Source organism: Manis pentadactyla, chromosome 3, assembly GCF_030020395.1.
Source record: "Manis pentadactyla isolate mManPen7 chromosome 3, mManPen7.hap1, whole genome shotgun sequence".
In the NCBI taxonomy this organism is placed as follows: Eukaryota; Metazoa; Chordata; class Mammalia; order Pholidota; family Manidae; genus Manis; species Manis pentadactyla.
In genome coordinates, this window is record NC_080021.1 from 71,045,014 (window position 1) to 71,062,269 (window position 17,256).

General features: G+C 36.9%; 1 protein-coding gene across 1 annotated transcript in view; it reads left to right on the forward strand.

Annotated features, from left to right (window-relative positions):
- Nucleotides 1-17,256, forward strand: part of LOC118910074 (ankyrin repeat domain-containing protein 18B-like) — a 76,104-nt gene that overhangs the window by 47,309 nt on the left and 11,539 nt on the right. The window contains exons 10-15 of the mRNA XM_057499332.1: nucleotides 931-1,010; nucleotides 3,260-3,328; nucleotides 5,921-5,994; nucleotides 8,763-8,903; nucleotides 14,875-15,051; nucleotides 15,598-15,806. Coding sequence (XP_057355315.1) covers nucleotides 931-1,010; nucleotides 3,260-3,328; nucleotides 5,921-5,994; nucleotides 8,763-8,903; nucleotides 14,875-15,051; nucleotides 15,598-15,806 — 750 coding nt within the window. The remainder of the gene's footprint in view (nucleotides 1-930; nucleotides 1,011-3,259; nucleotides 3,329-5,920; nucleotides 5,995-8,762; nucleotides 8,904-14,874; nucleotides 15,052-15,597; nucleotides 15,807-17,256) is intronic.

A 17,256-nucleotide genomic window follows, 5' to 3' on the forward strand; every position in this document is an offset into this window, starting at 1 on the left:
ACTCAACAGGAATCTGAATCTCAAGTAGGTTACTTGGCATTAGGAGAGCTAAGCTCCATCCATGTCTCATTAGAATCCACATACAAGAGTAGGAGTCAGTCTTCCAAGTCAACTGGAGTCGACATGGAGATCAAACATCATTCAGACAAAGACCTGCTAGTTCAGAGTTTGAGTAGATGGAGAGGAAAAGTAGCAGTCGACACCAGGTTTTGACTTCAATTGTTTTGTGCCCTTGGTGTGATTAGCTACAATGATAGGGGACAATGCTGTCATCCAACTTAATGAGGTAGTATATTTATAAGTAACTTTATAATAACTGAGATCCCCTAAATTACCACAAAGAACAGTTAATAACCAAAAATAATAACATTTTCTGAACACGGCAGCTAACTTGTTTGAACGTGTGAAAACACACTGGGTTTTATTTGGTATTCCAAAATAGTTTCAAGTTGAAGAGCAAATCATTCCATTACTCGAGTGTTCCTCTGAGCATTTTGTGGGTATAGTAGCTAATTAACCCCTTGCAACAACTTTGTAAAATGAGGCGGCAAGATCCCTGCTTTCTAGAGCAAGACTTTGAATTGAAGAGAAGCAGCTTATCCAATAACAAATAGCTATTGGTTATAGACCTAGGCCTTCTGAGTTCAAGACACATCCATCCATTATGGCACGCTAACTCTGACTCATTTACTGAGCTATAGAGCCCTCAGTTTATGACTGGTCCACCTTACTATCTTACTGCTTGTCATCTTTAATTATTTGCCTAATAAAAAGTTTGTAATACTTAGAAATTTGGAGTATATGGGCTAATTAAGGCTTTGTATTATTACCTGTGATTATCCAAAATACTCTTAGGAATGTTATTTGGTAAATGTTTCTCAAATCAGTACTGAAGTAGTAATATTATTTATAACCTTTCTTTACAAATAGCATTTGCCAACTAATTGAGATGTACAAAGAGGACAAAGGAATTAAAAATTCTTCTCAAAATAATCGAAACTTTTATCCAGGTAAGAGTTGAGATAGTGAGTTGCCCTTGGTGGTCTACCGTAGATAAAGTAAGAATAAGGGAGTTTTGATAATGAAAGACCAATGAAGAAAAACAGTGTATAAGTTATGTGTATATTTTTTCTTTCTTAATTTCTTTCTTAATAGTCCAATATTCAGAATTATTTTTAAAGCTAATGTAGGTAATTTAAAATCTGAGATGGTGCTTATTTCAATTGTCTGAAAAGAAATTCATTCAGTCATGACCCCTAAAATCCCATATATCTTTGTGTACATAAAAGATTTTTAAGTTAAATGTTGTACCTTTCCTCTATAATCACATTATAACAAATTGAACTTGTCATAATAAAGTAGAAAATAAGGTAAAAAATGCTAAATTAAAATAGAATATTTTACAACAAACGAATTACGTTCAGTACATGAATGTTTCTTATTACATACTGATTTATCTCACTAATAAAAATAACTGTCTTTAAAACTGGGAACACAGCAATACCTTCGTGGAACCATACATAAATGGCAGACACTCAGAACTTCACTGGTGTGCAACAGTACTGCTGAGACAAGTTCTTGAAGTCTCCTGCTGGCACTACGGGTGTCAGAAAAGCCATGCCTCGTTGAGAAACACAGCTTATTTTACAAACTGTTACACCAACATGGCCTGTTACCGGCTTCATACTTCATTAAGTCAAAACAGAATGAGAGAGACTAGGTGCTGTCACATCTGCTTAGTGGGGCCATAGTTTGAAAGCAGTCGTAGACAGGACATAAGTGAATAATAAGCATGACTGCTCCCAGACGACTGTTTCAAAGCCACATGGCAGATTGGATTTGGCCTGTGGGCCACAGCTTGATGACCCCTCATATAGAGGACACAATGAAGGAAAACATAGGTGACACAGACGAAGGAAGTTTTTGTTTCTTTGGATTCGTATCAGCCCATCTTGAAGTGTTCACCCAATGGTGCAGAAATGAACACAGTCCGGGTGCTCAATTTATTCAACTTCCAATGTTGGCCATTTGTGACAGAGACAGAGAGAGAGAGAGAGAGGGAGAGAGGGAGAGAGAGGGAAAGAGGTCTTTGATTATTAAAAATGGGGAAAGTAATTATACCCTAACAAATATTGGTAGACTTTTAAAACAGTAATTCTGAAATGTTTTGGTCTTAGGACTCCTCTGTATTATTAAAAAATTACTGAGAATTCCTAGGAACTTCTGGTTAAATGGGTTGAATCTATTGATAGTCACGACATTAGAAGTTAAAACTGAAAATTTTTAAATACAAATGTAGATGATCATACATCACATTAGCCATTAGAGCTCTGATGTTATCACATACCATATCTCTGGAACATTACACTGTGTGCTTGTAAAGAGAATGAGAATGAAAATGGCAAGTAACATTGAGCTTTATAGCAAAAATACTTGGACCTCTTGGACCCCATGAGCAGATGGATCTTGGGACTCCAGGGACTCCCAGGTGATGCTTCACAACCACCACTTTAAGCTAGGCGGGGCTCATGGATGAAACTTTTACCAGTCCTTGTGATGGAAGGGCTTCAAAGTTTCCATCCAAATTTCTTTTTTTTGCTCACTTGTTTAAAAAAGTTTAAATCTGACGATTTTGTCTTAAAAAAAGAAAATTTTGTTATTCATTTCATATCTCATGGCACTCTGGCCTTGACTTGCCCTCTTTTAACATGGAAACCGGTCACTCAAGGCTGTCTTTTCTCACATAAATTGACTGTGTTTATCCAGGTTTAACAAGGGAATTCTGAAGATACTGGTGCATACTGTAATTAAAATGATGCCATTCATTGAAGCTTTTTTGAAATCTATGTCTTAACAGCACCCAGTAACTATTATGGCATGTTTAAATGTAAAATAAGTGGCTACCCATAAATTTCATTAATAAGAACAAAATTCATACCTTGAAGAATCTTAATTCCTGGTAAAGCTCTACAGAATATAGAATAGGTAATAGAGATTGATGAGCAAGTCAAAGTAAGTGATAGTAGAAAACATAAAAGTAGATAAAATGAGGGACCGTGGTTAGTTAATTAGGCTTGCCTACTTGAATGGCAGTACAGGGCATGTAAAATGCCCATGTAAGCAGTGAGGGAGCAGTGTGTCTCAGTGGGGAGGGGAGGATGTGGGAGTGCTTCTCTGATAAACATGTTGCATAAGTTAGCCAAATTTGTATCATTAATTACAGACTAACACATGGAAACCTTGTTTTCCGATTTTTCAGGTTTGGACTCTCCTGGTATCACTGTCAGTGATGTGTCCAGTCAGACATCTGGGGATCTGAAAACTGAAGGTAAGTGTCCATTTGTGTCACTGTCAATGACCAAAAATCAGTCAGCATCCACAGAATTTGGACACATGACCCACAGAGGTAAAGGAAAGATTAATATTGGAGCTGTGTTTCTGTTAGAGGATTATAAACTCTGACCTTTGTGAACCACAGCTTCCAGAAGACAGAGAAAGCACAGAAGATAAGAAAAAAAGGGAATTCAACCCCTGATCACCTCTGCATGGCTTCATGTAGTCTTGATTTTTCAAAAATCATTTTGTGGCAAAATCTTTGTGGTTACTCTTTGTATGCAACCTACAAGCAAACAGAATACCTTTTAGCAAGAATTGGCATTCTTTCTCTCCCAAAACAATATATAAATAACAGAGAATTAGGAGAAAAGGTCAGTTCTTCTAGGCTAGTATTGAGAACATACTTAAGAGTGTGTAGCAGGATTGTGTTTAGAGTTTAGGGACTGTTTGGGAAACTAGGTAGATAGCTAAAGATTGCCTACTCAGACCAAACGTAGTCTCCTAGCTTTATTTTTATAGCCCTGAATTCACAAGTATTAGTTACAGCTACATTAAGTGTAACTAAAAGAGCACCTTCCAAAGCCAAAAATTTAAATATTCCTTGTATTTTCTATGACTTTATGTAATTTAGAGTTGGCTTTCCCAGGAGTAATGGGAATTACTGGGAATTTACTACACAGTGCCGCCTCTGATATGTACACATAGTCTGTCAACTTGTCTTACAATTTTTTAATAAATAAATAATTCACAAGGAGTGTTGGTTATTTTGAGGATTGTATCATTTAAAACTAATATACAGAAAACCAATTTTAATACTGCTAGGACAACCAGTCTGTTATTAACCACATGTAATGTGTCTGCTGATTACCCACATGTAATGTGTATTCTAACTTTATGCACCAGTTAATTCAGTGCCCTTTATCCGTCATAGGCTCAGGTATCTACTAAAATATTATATAATATTTTTCCCACCCCTATAGTTTTATCTTCTTTTTTTTTTACCTTTAGAATTAGCAATGTAGTTTACAGAAGATTTTCAGTTATATTCTAGAGTAGTGATGACATTGAGCTGTCAGTCCAGTTATTTACCTGTACAACTGACTTGTTTGCTCTGTTTCCTCACCAGTTGGGCAGACCCAAAAAGCAGGACATTTAAAACAAAACACCTACACAAGTTCCTGCTGCATTGGAAGATGTGAGATAGAAATACTACAGAATTAAATATAAGCAACTTAGAACGGTTCATGTGGACCATTGCTCTTCTTAGCTGATACCTTTTACAAAGTAATGAGCAGAGTAATGAGAGTAGTTTTCCAGGGACCTTAATTTTATGATGAGCCCTGGTAATTTTATATCCTAAATATATTTCCAGGAACATCTCAGTTCAGGCCTGTGTCACCTTTATTTTGCATTATTGCCTTATAATATATCTCCTTCCATTTATTAGGTTGCCCCCATGACCTGTCTCAGCTAAAAATAACAACCATGAAGCACCCTAAAACACATTTATGTCCAGGCATCCAAAATTACATATAAGGAAGGCTTTGGTAATCTGACTCCTACCTAACTCCCTGCCATCAGCCTTTTCTACTGCCCACCCTCTTCTCTGGCATTCTGAACTGCTGGGCATGCCAGCCTCACCAATCCCTGTATTTCAGTCAGATAGTCACCCCATCATGTGCTGCTCTGCCTGTCTTGCAATGGTCCTGCATGCTCTCCGTATTCCTGCCCACTCCCCGTTTGGTTCTGGCTAACCTCACTGTTTAAGTCAGCACAGGCATTGTCTCTAAAAACCCATTCCTGATTCCTGTTGTCCACGGTCTCCTTTAAACCTTTAAAGTATTTAGCTGGGACTCAATAAATAACAATTGAGTAAAGTAAATAATGATTATTTATACAAAGATGATTTACGAGACTGTCCCCTATAGTTTCGGAGCAAAGGGGACAAACACATAGATGATAATTTACAGGTCGTATGGTAAAGACATACAAGAAAAATCTATAAAACACTAAGGTAGGCCCAAAGAAACACCTATTCATCTGGGGAAAGACAGCCATAGTAAGGGAGGGCTTTATACAGCCGTCTGAATCTTGTAAGAGGAAGATGATTTTGTCAAATAGTGCAGCCAAACATTTCAGGTAAAAGGAGGGGTGGTGTATACCCCAATAAAGTCACAGAAAGTAATAATTTGGTTCCTGAATAATGTAGCTGAAGCCTAGCATGTTGTTAAGATCGTACACTTCTGATGTAGAAAATAGAGTATCTTGTGGCTTTATATGTTTCTTGTGCATTTTTAAATTTTGTTTTGTTTCTGATTATTTTGTTTGATGTTGGATGGATGGAGTTTTGAATGAGGCTTTTACATGTTTGTATGCTTTTATCCTAGCAATTTCTAGTATTTCCCAAGTGTTTATTGAAGTTGTACATAATTTAGAAGTATTTTCTAAACAAGTATTCAGATAAAGATTAAGCTTAATTTAAACTCTCAATTGATAAAATGTTATTTTCTCTTTTTTTAAGAGTATGGCTTTTATTGAACCATTCTGTTCTAGTTCAATTTAACTGAATATATCAATTTGTCAGCAGAACAAGACATCATAATGACGTCAAAGAAAGAAGAAGAACGGCGTGATGGAAGTGACTATAACCACCCACAGGTATATAAAAATTTTCATTTCTGGTTTAATATTGTTGACTATGCTTTAATGTTGTAACATAGTTTAAATGAAATTACCTTTTGAACTAGTCCTTCAGAGTCAATAGATCACTTAATAGGAAGTCTAAAATTTTACTACTTGCAAAAATGAATGAGAAATGTCATAGAATATATCTATATATTCAGGTCTTCCTCATGCGAAAGTGTGAGGAAATGTGGATCAAACTAGGCAAATTGAGTAAAAAAAATAATTTAAAACTCATCACAAATGAGTTAAAGCAGAAGTTTGGTGATCTTTAGGAAAAAGAATTTTAGGAAATAAAATATGCCCAAATATATGCCGATCTAAGGCTCTTACTCTAGGGTAACTGAATTGGTTAGATTTCAGACTTTGAAGTCAATTTTTAAGTGTAGTTAGATTCATTATTATTCTATTTTATGCCTTCTGAGTGGTAATTCTTCAGTTAAATTTTGAATAAAGTTTGAGATTTGCATCCAACTTGGTTTTTTTTCAGTTGGATATCCATTAATCACAGAAGTTTTCATTGTATAAACATTCAGGTTGTTCCCTATTTTCAGAGGAAATCATGATAAGTCTTTTAATTGAGTGCTAGCTGAAAGTCTCCTTTTACTTAGATTTCTGAAAGTCATGAACATCTATTGCTTAAAATCTACATGTTGCAGGATAAAATTGCCATGCTGAAACCAGAAACACAAACAATGAAAAATCAGAAAGAAAAGAAATATCTTGAGGACACTGAAATTTCAAAAGAAAACAGTGATTAAGGAAACATCTACAAAAGTAATGTTCCAGTATGGTGGACAGCTTGACATCCTGACATCTGAGAATACAATGCTATATTCTAAGTTGCAGAATGAAAAAGCAAGCAGAGAAAGATTGGAGACAGAAGTTGTATCAGACAATTCTAGACTATCTACTGCTACCCGTGATCATGAGCAAAGTCAGGCATCAGAAAGAGAACTAGGATTTGCTTTCCATAGTCTTAGAGCAAGAAATGAGTGGTTTCTGTCTAATCAGGAAGAAAACATGAGCATTCTTTCTCGACAGCTTTCTAAAGCTGAAGGTAAAGTCAGTAGCCTGGAAATTGAGCTGAGTCACACCAGAGATGCCCTTAGAGAAAAGACTTTGGACTTAGAAAGTGTGCAAAGAGACCTAAGCCACATACACTGTCAAAAGAAGAACATTGAACACAAGTATGAGAACAAACAAAATAAACTGAATAAATACATCAGAAAGCAGGAGTTCTTAGAAAACAGATTATCTCAACTACAAAGTGAAAATCAGTTGCTCCAACAGCAACTGGATAATGCTCAGAACAAAGCTAAAAATGAACTCCAAACTGAAAGGGAAAAATGTCTTACCCTAGAAGGAAGGAATAAAGAATTACTCGATGATTTTAATCATCTCAAAGAAAGAATGAATCAAGGTGAAAATGAGAAAAGAGAACTAGAAGTAAGTATCCAGGAAAATAAACATTTTTCAAAATTCCTGAAAGAAAATTCAAAGTAGTATTTGATTATGGAAAAATGTTGAGTCTATTGAATATAAAAAGGATATAGACTATAAATATCTTAAAGGCATGCTTCTATCCAGCAAAAAAATTAATTTGGCAGATGCTTTATTTTGAAGAAAGACATTTGTGTTGACTATGTTCATTTATAATTTAGTCTTATACTGCTTAAATAATAATTTTAGTCTTCGTGTCATCACATTTTAATACCGTGATGAAGCAGATAAGTGGAAATGCTCATACTTAAAATGAACCTGTAGATTCAATCAAGTGGATCACCTTGACAGTTATTCCAGATTTCCCAGATGAGATGAAGGGCCGATGCTGTATGTCACAGTCCTTTTCCTTCAGTAGCTTTTATACATTTTCAGTTGGTGTAATTTTATTTTGATTCATGTCAATTTGAATTAAATTTGGAAACATTTTAGTCTCAAATCGTGTATTATGACCTGTTTAAAGGCTTCTGCTCTCCAATGCATCATAATTTAAGACAAATGTGATGACATATAGCGAAAAACCATATTTGATTTTTCCCATTGCTATTTAAAATCTACTTCAAACTTATTTACAAATAGTTTGCTCACAATTCTCATTTCATGGAGAAATGTAGTTGACAGGTTATAAGACCTAGGTTAGTACATAACAAACTTACTGGACATAGTATGTGTGTCCAGTACAAAGAGAACTGTAACTGTCTGTGATTGGAGCTCTTTTTCAGACTAATGCACAGTGGCAGCAGGATTTGTTTATAGCAGGAATGGAGTGTGTTATAGGAGCCAATGTCAGGGAGGCAGGTAGAGGCCTGGTTACCTAGGGCCTGAGTCCCACTGACATGACTTCACATTTATTCTCAGATGGGGATCTGTTGCGAGGACTCATGCAGAGGATTCAGTATGTGAGGAACTCTGAAGTCAATTTAGGTTACTAGGAAAAAAGAGGGAAAACCTTTCACAACATATAATTTACCACCTTCAAGTCTCACGTATATGGTTTTTTTGTGGTTTTTTTTTTTTTTGAGACTTCCCTAGGTGGTAAAGCTCTGCAAATTCGTAGGGGGAGTGGATAGTGGGGCTGAATTCATTGTCTTAAGTATACAATACTGATTAGGCAGGAGGATCGCACAAAATTCAGTAAACAGGAATGTATATGCATGAGGAAAAGGTGAATTGATGAATGCAGTGACATTTTTCAAAACACGTATGTTAGAGTGATATATTAACAACAAATATGTTATTAGGTACTTGTGAGACACCAACTCCAAGAATTGGCTGACATGGAAATACAACGATTTGAGTCAGAGAGTTTGCTAGAAGCTACCTCCTACTATACCATTGAGAGACAGGACTTAGAGAAGAAATTAAATCAAGCCCTAAGTCAGGTATGTGTGAAATTTAACATACCAACAGTTAATCTATAGCTAATGAAATAATACACAGTGTTTTAGAATATTAATTTCTGTGGACAGCTTTTATATTTTCATTATAACAAGTTTATTACAATTCTGTCTTTACAATGCACTTATTTCTTAAACTCTGACTTTAGTTCTGCCATTTATATTATCCATTTTTTCTTACAATATTTATCCTTAGGAAAACAAAATTATGCATCACTCTTCACATCGGTTGAGACTTTGTTTTTTAGTACCAACCATTGTTTTTTTTAACAGATCTCTCTTTTGCCATGATGAGGCAAGCCAAATAAAATCACATCATAATGTTTAATGGAATGTTTCAGAAAATTGTAATTTTTGTTACCTTCACTGTTGCAGATGTAGAATACATTTATTTTGTGGATTTCAGGTTAATTGTACAAAAGGTCATTATATAAACCAGTTGAAGTGAGATACTTCCCTCATTTCCTTTCCCCTTTAGATATTCTGTAAAAATGTGGAAAGATTCAGATTATGTATAGTACGTATCCAAACAGAGAAAATTAAGAAAATTATCTACATCCAGCTGTTAGTCAGAAAAATAAATATGAGTGAGATGGAAAAAGAGTAAGGCCAGGAAAAAGCCCACTGAAAAAGACCCAGAGTTAATCAATTAACGCTCAAAAAGCCAGGAACAACTTGGCCTGGAATGTTTGAATATTCCCCAGATAAAGGAGGGTACCTCAGCATAGCCCATGTCTTTATTGTGTTAATTATGCATGCCCAACTTATTTTTTAACTTTACCTATCTGCTGGTCTTTTTCTCCTTCAGCACTAATCAAATAACTTGCAACCCAGGCAACTAATTTAGCATGCAGGCCCAGCTGTAAACAGCATAGTAAAAGGCAGGAAGTTAAGTAAGATTCTTAACTTACTCTTTCCCAAGTGGTGCTTGAGGGTTCTGATGCTTTTCTACATTCTTAACAACATCTGTCATCATCTGTCTTTTTTATTGTAGCCATCCTATAGTGGGTGTGAAATGGTATCTCACTGTGGTTTTGATTTGCATTTTTCTGATGAATAATGTTTTTGAGCAGCTTTTCCTATGCTTATTATCCATTCAGGTATCTTCTTTGAAGAACTGGCTGTTTGATTCCTTTGCCTATTTTAATATTGGACTGTCTTTTCTAAGTGAATTATTAGAGTTATTTCTATATTATAGATACAGATCCCTTATCAGATAAAGGGTTTTCAAGTATTTTCTCCTATTCTATAGCTTGCCTTTTCACTGTCCTGATGAATCCAGTTAATCTGCTTTTCTCCTTTGGTGTCATCTAAGAAACCATTGCCAAATCCAGTCACAAAGATACACATCTTTGTTTTTTCCTATGAGTTTTATAATTTTTGCGCTTACATGTTGAGTTAACTTTGTATATATGCTATGAAGTAGAGGTCTGATTTTATTCTTCTGTATGTGGATATTCAGTGGCCCCAGTACCATGGGTTAAAAAGATTATTCTTGACCCATTTAACCTTTTGGCACCCTTGTTGAAAATCAGTTCACCAGAGTTTATTTTGTATCCCCAATTCTAATACGGTTGCTGCATGTCTGTCCTTTTGCCAATACCAAATCAAATATTGTGAGGACTCTTTCACGGTCATCTTGAATAGTACCACTTGCTTCTCTCAGCTCATGCAGACACTTTTAGCTTCAGAGAGCCTTTGTCCAGCTTGTGCCCTGCTGACTGTGCCATGATGGGAAGTCAGGCTAACAACAAAGGTAGAGCCCATTCCCTTTCTTTTCTCCATTCACACCTTTAGTCTCTCACCAGTGTTCCTCCACCTCACTCCCATTTGCATGTCTGGGTCACAGGATCTGCTGGCTCAGTCTGTGTAGTTCATTATGTTTCAGTGACTCACTATAGGGCATAGACTGATCCATAGATTTCACCATCTAGGAAGGAAGAGATGAAGTCTGGGCTTTTGGCTTTCTCTTTGGAAGTCTTGCTAATCTGTCATCTTTCTATTCACAATTAAATCTTCTTTTGACCTGGTTCTTGTGTGTAATCCTGAGGCCAACCTTGTTCTTGGTGCTGATCCTATATTCTCAGAAACCTCAGTTCTCTGTATCTACCTCCTTTTACTTAAATTGAAAGAGATGGATAGCTGTACTTTATAGCTCAATGCATAATTGACAGAATCCTATTTCTTCCTATCCCAAGAAAAAAAAAACGTCAAGAGTACAACTCTTAAAAGTGAGGTAATTATTCAACCAAGTCATTGAATAAACAATTGACTTAATCAGAATTTCAAAGCTAAATTGTATGATAGGGAGAAGTACTACGGTGCAACATAAACATGAGATGGTCTTACCTCCCCATACTGACAACCTTGAGGTAAGATAAAGGAGAAAGTGTACTTAAATAGTCCAAAGGACACTGCATTTATTTTACTACTGAGATTAAAAATGATTCCTTAATGTTCTCTTTATTTCCTCACTGAGGAAAGTAAAATGAAGATTGAGTGCTAGACTGACTAATAAATCCTCCATGCTGTCTATTAGAATTTCATTTAATTAAAATCAGATAAAAGGCCTCATTTTTGGCTACTAAACTATTTCAGTTGTTATTCTTTAAATCCTGTGTCTCTCCTTGCTTACCAGTCTTCCCTATCCCCTAACTTGAGAAAAGTTCTGAAGAGGCATATATGCCTAGGGGTAAGAATTTGTAATTGAAAGGAACCCTAGAAAAACTTCTTCGGTCTTCTAGTCATCTGCTTCTTCTCATTAGCATTGTTTTCCATTAATAAATTAATCTCAGCATTTACTATAACCCATTTTAAAGGGGACTCATTTCTACTGTTTGGCACCCTTGTTGAAAATCAGTTCACCACAAATAAGTTAGTTTTCATATTATCCCTTTTTTCACCACTTTTCTGTTTATCTGTTTTACCCTAATAAACTCCCAGGTTCAGTAGCTTAAATAACATTATCTTATTCACAAACCTCCATCAGGAAAGTGTGGTCAGGACAGCTTGTCTCTGCTTCCTTCAGCTTTAGCTGGGACAGCTCGAAGGCTGAGGCTGGAGTCATTTGGAGGCTAGTTCACTCACATGTCCGATTGTTGGTGCCGGGCCCTGGCTGGGACTTTAGTTGGGCGGGGCAGCTGGAACACCTGGCCTATCCCGGCCAACCAGCCTTGGAATTCATACAGCATCACCTTCACCATATTCTGTTCAATGGGAGCAAGTCAGTAAGGTTGGCCCATAACCTTCCTTTCTAAAAGAAATCAATGGATGTTTTAAAAGTAGAGACACATTTAAAAAGCACAATTTTTAATTACCCTCCCACATGAAAAACACACTCCACTCACTATGTTATATACTTGAAACCAGTGTAATATCATATGACAACTATACTTAAAATAAAAAAGCCAAACAGACAACAACAAAAGTATATATCCATGTAGCCAAAACACTGATCAAGATATATAAAACATTTCCATAAAAATAAAAGAAAACGAGAAAAACACACTCACCCCTACCCTGTACCTGTGTGCCAAGCCTCAGTGACGATGGCATCCACTTCAGGCTGGAGTCTGAGATCTTACATCTTCATCAGGTGCAGATGGGACAGGAGCCTGGGCTGTGGTTTCTACAGTTTAGCCCTTGGAGTACAATTCCTCTCAATACAGAGATTGAGAACTGAAGAGCCAAGTTATCTACCACCACCCACAGAGCCAACATTCTGCTGACCTGCTCAAGACTCTCATTCAGAATGGAAAATGGAAGACACATTAGTCCATAGCAATTCTGAAGGGCAGCCTGCTGCAGGCTGCTAGTTCTTTGAGGAAGACTTAGTCCTCATCATGGGAATGCCCCTCCATGGCCCTTTGCTGTGCCTCTGAGCTCTCAGTTCTGTCTTGTTCATAAGAGATGACCTGTGCTTGCATCTGTTTTTTCAGCCTGCTTCCTCCCTGTAGAACTTCTAAGACCCAAAGGCCTCTTTTCATTTGTATTCTCTCTGTCTCTCTCAGTCGAGGTTACCAGGCAGTGTTTTTGCTAATACTGTTTTTAAACAGTTTCCTGTGAATTTTATTGGGGTTCATGCCAATAGGAACGGGACCCTCTTGAGTCATTTTGAGATAAGCTCTTCACTTTGGGCTTCCTGTGAAGCTGTTTTAGGATGGTGCCTTAAAATGTGTAAACTCTGAAGATCCTTAGAAGAATTTGAGGCACCACCATAAATCTTTCTGAGATCCTAACAAAGGATTTTGCAGTCTTGGCTGCAACCTTAGGCTGTGTTTTCTCCTGGCAGCACCCTGGATTTGGTCTTAGTTCAGAAGTCATTTCTTTTAGAATTATTTGGCAATTAGACATGTGGAAAGGCTGTAATTGGGAAACAGATATCTGACCCTAGTAATCCCTAATTCCTTTATGTGTAAAATTCTTCAGCTTATCTTGCTCATTGATCTTTACTTTCAGCTGCTTTGGAGCAAGAATCCCCTTTCCTCCAGGTTCCAGTGTCACTGTCTTTCCCTGCCTAGAAGCCCTTGCTGTCAGCCCCTTCAGGGGCCGTCAGGCTTCCACTAACAGGCTCCCGGAGGCCCTGCTGGTTTTCATTCTGACTCTTCTCCACCTCCTTTCAGGTTCTGCCTATCGCCCTGTTCAAAGGCACTCTTTATGTGTTTCAGTGGTTTTTTTTTTTTTAATGGCAGCACCCCATTTTTAATATCAGTATCTGTGCCAGTTATTTATTGCTGCATGATGAACCACCTCAAAACCTAGTGGCTCAAAACAGTACTTATTTTGTTCACAAATCTACAGTTTAGTCAAGGCTCAGCTAGGCGAGCTTCTTTCTTCTCCACTTGGCATCAGCTGGGATGATACACCACTGGGGACTAGAATCACCTAAAGGTGCCGCATGCACTTGTTTGGCAGTTGAAGTCAGCTTTTGGCTGGCACGGAAGCTACATCAGTCTCAGTTGGCACATCTCTGTGAGGATTCAGTAGGTGCCCTGGGGTGCTTCACAGCAAGGTGGCTGGGCTCCTTGGGTGAGCCTCCCTAGAGAGAGAATATCAGATGGAAACTGTATTTAAACTTTCTAACCAAGCCTAAGGTTCACACAGCAGTTCCACCATATGCTCTTCACTAGAAACCAGGTAGTAAGGCCACACACATGAAAGGGGAGGGAATTTCACAGGAAATGTAAAATTTGTAAGAATTTGTAAAAACCACATCCACTCACCTTGTCTTACCAAATAATCACTGTATCTAAACAAAAGTAGTTCTTCCCAGCTCAGTATCGCTGAAATTACAACAGGTTTTCTTTTTGTTAATTATGTTTTCTTATTTGGTGGTAAGAAACAAAAGATATCAAGATAGCACTATGGAGTTGTGGTATTATTCAAAAAAATGTATGGATCATCTCACTAAAATTCCATATTGGGAGATATGAAATCTCCTTAACTGTGACAATCCTTTCCTTGGAAACTGATTTGAATTAGCATAAAAGATTTGTAGTTGAGAAAAAGGCTTATGGCATTAAAATACATATTTATAGATCATTAGAGTCTTATTTTGGGACTCATTAATTTAGGGCTAAATAACTCAATGTGATAGTTCTGAAACTTTTTTTTAATTATGAACTGTTAGCATGGGGGACCTTTCCTACTGAGAGGTGACATATAATAACTTTATGGAGAAACAACATGGGACAATAATATAAAAATATAAGAACATAAAACCAAGTGCAAATGTTGTAATGGCAAAAATGGCAGCAAAGGGTGTATTACTTTGACTCCTGGTGATTTTAATTTTGTTCTTGAATTTCTGAGTAATTCAAGGTTCAGTGTTCTAAGACTCTACTATGGTATGGGTAACATTTTATTATAACTTAATTTATTTTAATTGATACTGACTTTGACTTGGGCCATTCTCAGTCTACGTTCATTACCAAACTCACTTACTTTGTTCATGTAGGTTGTTAATCTTTCAAGAAAACTGGAAGTTTCATCTTCAGAAGTCAGAAACCTTAAAACTCATCTGGCAAGGATTTCAGTGGAACACAATAAGATGGAACAGTACAGACGGGACACTGAAGAAAGAGTAAGACAGAAAACAGTAGAAAAATTAAAAGAAGTCGATTGGTTTTTACAGGTTAATTTATTAATCTGTAATGTGCCTTATTTCATCTCCCTGCAGATTACATTTTTGATGTATACATTTTTCTCGGTTTCCTCTACTTTTATGCCAGTTGGTTTCATAGATTTCTGGAAGGATGGTAGCATGTGTTTTTCCTAAATATTTCAGTTTCCATCATTATCACAAAATCCATCTTTCAGAATCATTCTCATTAGACAATCATTTAGAATTTTCAAGACTGGTTGACAAGAGGAAAAGGAAATTGTGATTTAAAAAGTATACCATATTCTTGGATTATATTGTTGAAATATTTTAACTATAGATTGTTATTCTTTGAAATGTCAGATTATATGAGTATTAAAATAAGAATGACTCAACCTAATTTTTATAATGCAGATTTAATTCAAATGAGATTAAGGTAAATATATTAAACTTCAAGTCTTTTTTTCACATTTAAAATTGCTTTCTGAAACACTGAGTCAAAACTAAGGGAAACAAATATGCTCTAATTATTCAGATTATACTTACTTAAAAAACGCATTCTTTTAATTTGTTTTAAAGGATGAATTGCAAAAGAGATTACAGCAGTGGAGAGAGATGGATAATTCTTCATTTAGAATGCAAGTGGAACTCAGAATTAAAGATCTTGAGTTTCAACTCTCCAAAAAAATTTCTCAAGAAGATTCCATTAGAGCTGAATTGGAGAAATATAAACAATTACACCGAGAAGAAGTAAATACCAGCCTGTCACTGGCAAATCAACTAGACAGGTAAGTCAAAACAGAATCATAGAAAATAAATTAAGCTCATTAGTTTGCCTCTAAAGCATTATTTCTATGGAGCCAGGTTTATAAGATTAGTAGGAATGAAAGCTAACTGGATAGTATATTCTGGAAAATGATGTTTGTAAATGAACTTACATTTAAAATGTTCCTCCAAGAGTTTTTGTACCCCTCTCCACTTTTTGGTTTTAAAGGACTTTATTTTTTCCTTTTAATATTTTCTTAGTTAACCTGATCTACTAGTCTTGAAGCTCATTGTTTTTGAAGCTTTGTAACTTAGACAGTGATATTATTATAAAATGACTTCCTAAAGAATTCCACTAAATAGAAATATTAATGAGTTTAACTATTTTTTGGAAGATTACATCTTAAACTCAAAGGGCCAAGTACTACTACTCAGCTGTCTTGCCTGCCCAGGAAAGTTCATGACGGATTCAGTGAGATGGAGAAATGACACGGGAACGTTCCTGGGGTTAAAAGGTTTCTACCTGGCTCTATTCTCCCATCAATAGTTGGGCACTAGAATCACATGCACCCAACAGTCTGCAGGTCCGTAATCCACACCTCTGCCTCTGGGAAGCGTTCTTTATATAATGATTCAGCCACTAATAGCTTATTGCCTATGGGTGTGGAAGCAGTAGCCTAGCAGCAGGCCAATTAAATCGACCAGTTTAGGTTGTGGTGAAGATCCTGACAATAGTAACTTCCATTTTCCTCACATTAGCACATCCGCTGCATGGAAGTTTTTTTTTCCTGATTGTAATCTTTGGTGTTATCACTAGAGGGCTTCATGGAATGAACTATCATAATTTTTCTACTCTACATAAAGGCATCCATCTGAAATAAAGACTGACATAGGGATGAACACCACTATAATTCACAAAGTGGTTAAAAATAACACTGTGGGGGTGGAGCCAAGATGACGGCGTGAGTAGGACAGCAGAAATCTCCTCCCAAAACCATACATATTTTTAAAAATAAAAACAAATACAACTATTTCTAAAAGACCAGAAGATACAACAGCCAGGCTGCATCTACATTTTTGAGATCTCAGCATCACACGGAGAGGGTAAGATACAAGCCGCGGCCCAGTGGGACCCAAGCACCCCCACAACCCAGCTCCCCTGTGGGAGAAAAGGAGTCGCAGTGAGAAGGGAGTGCGAGCCCAGGACTGCTAAATACCCAGCCCTAGTCATCCACACCAGGAACGCAGACACATAGTGCCTAGTGTGCTGGAAATTAGGGAAACGGAAGAGTAAAATCTGTGAGCAGGTCCCCGCAAACGGTGCCCGTTGCACAAAAGAAAAGCGAGTGCTTTTTCAAAGTCTTAAAGGGACAGGGGCCTCACAGCTGGATGGAAGGATCCTGGCACACTCAACTCAGCAGCTGGGAACCCCAGAGAACTCTGGGCACCCTACACCCTGTAAGGCAGCACAGC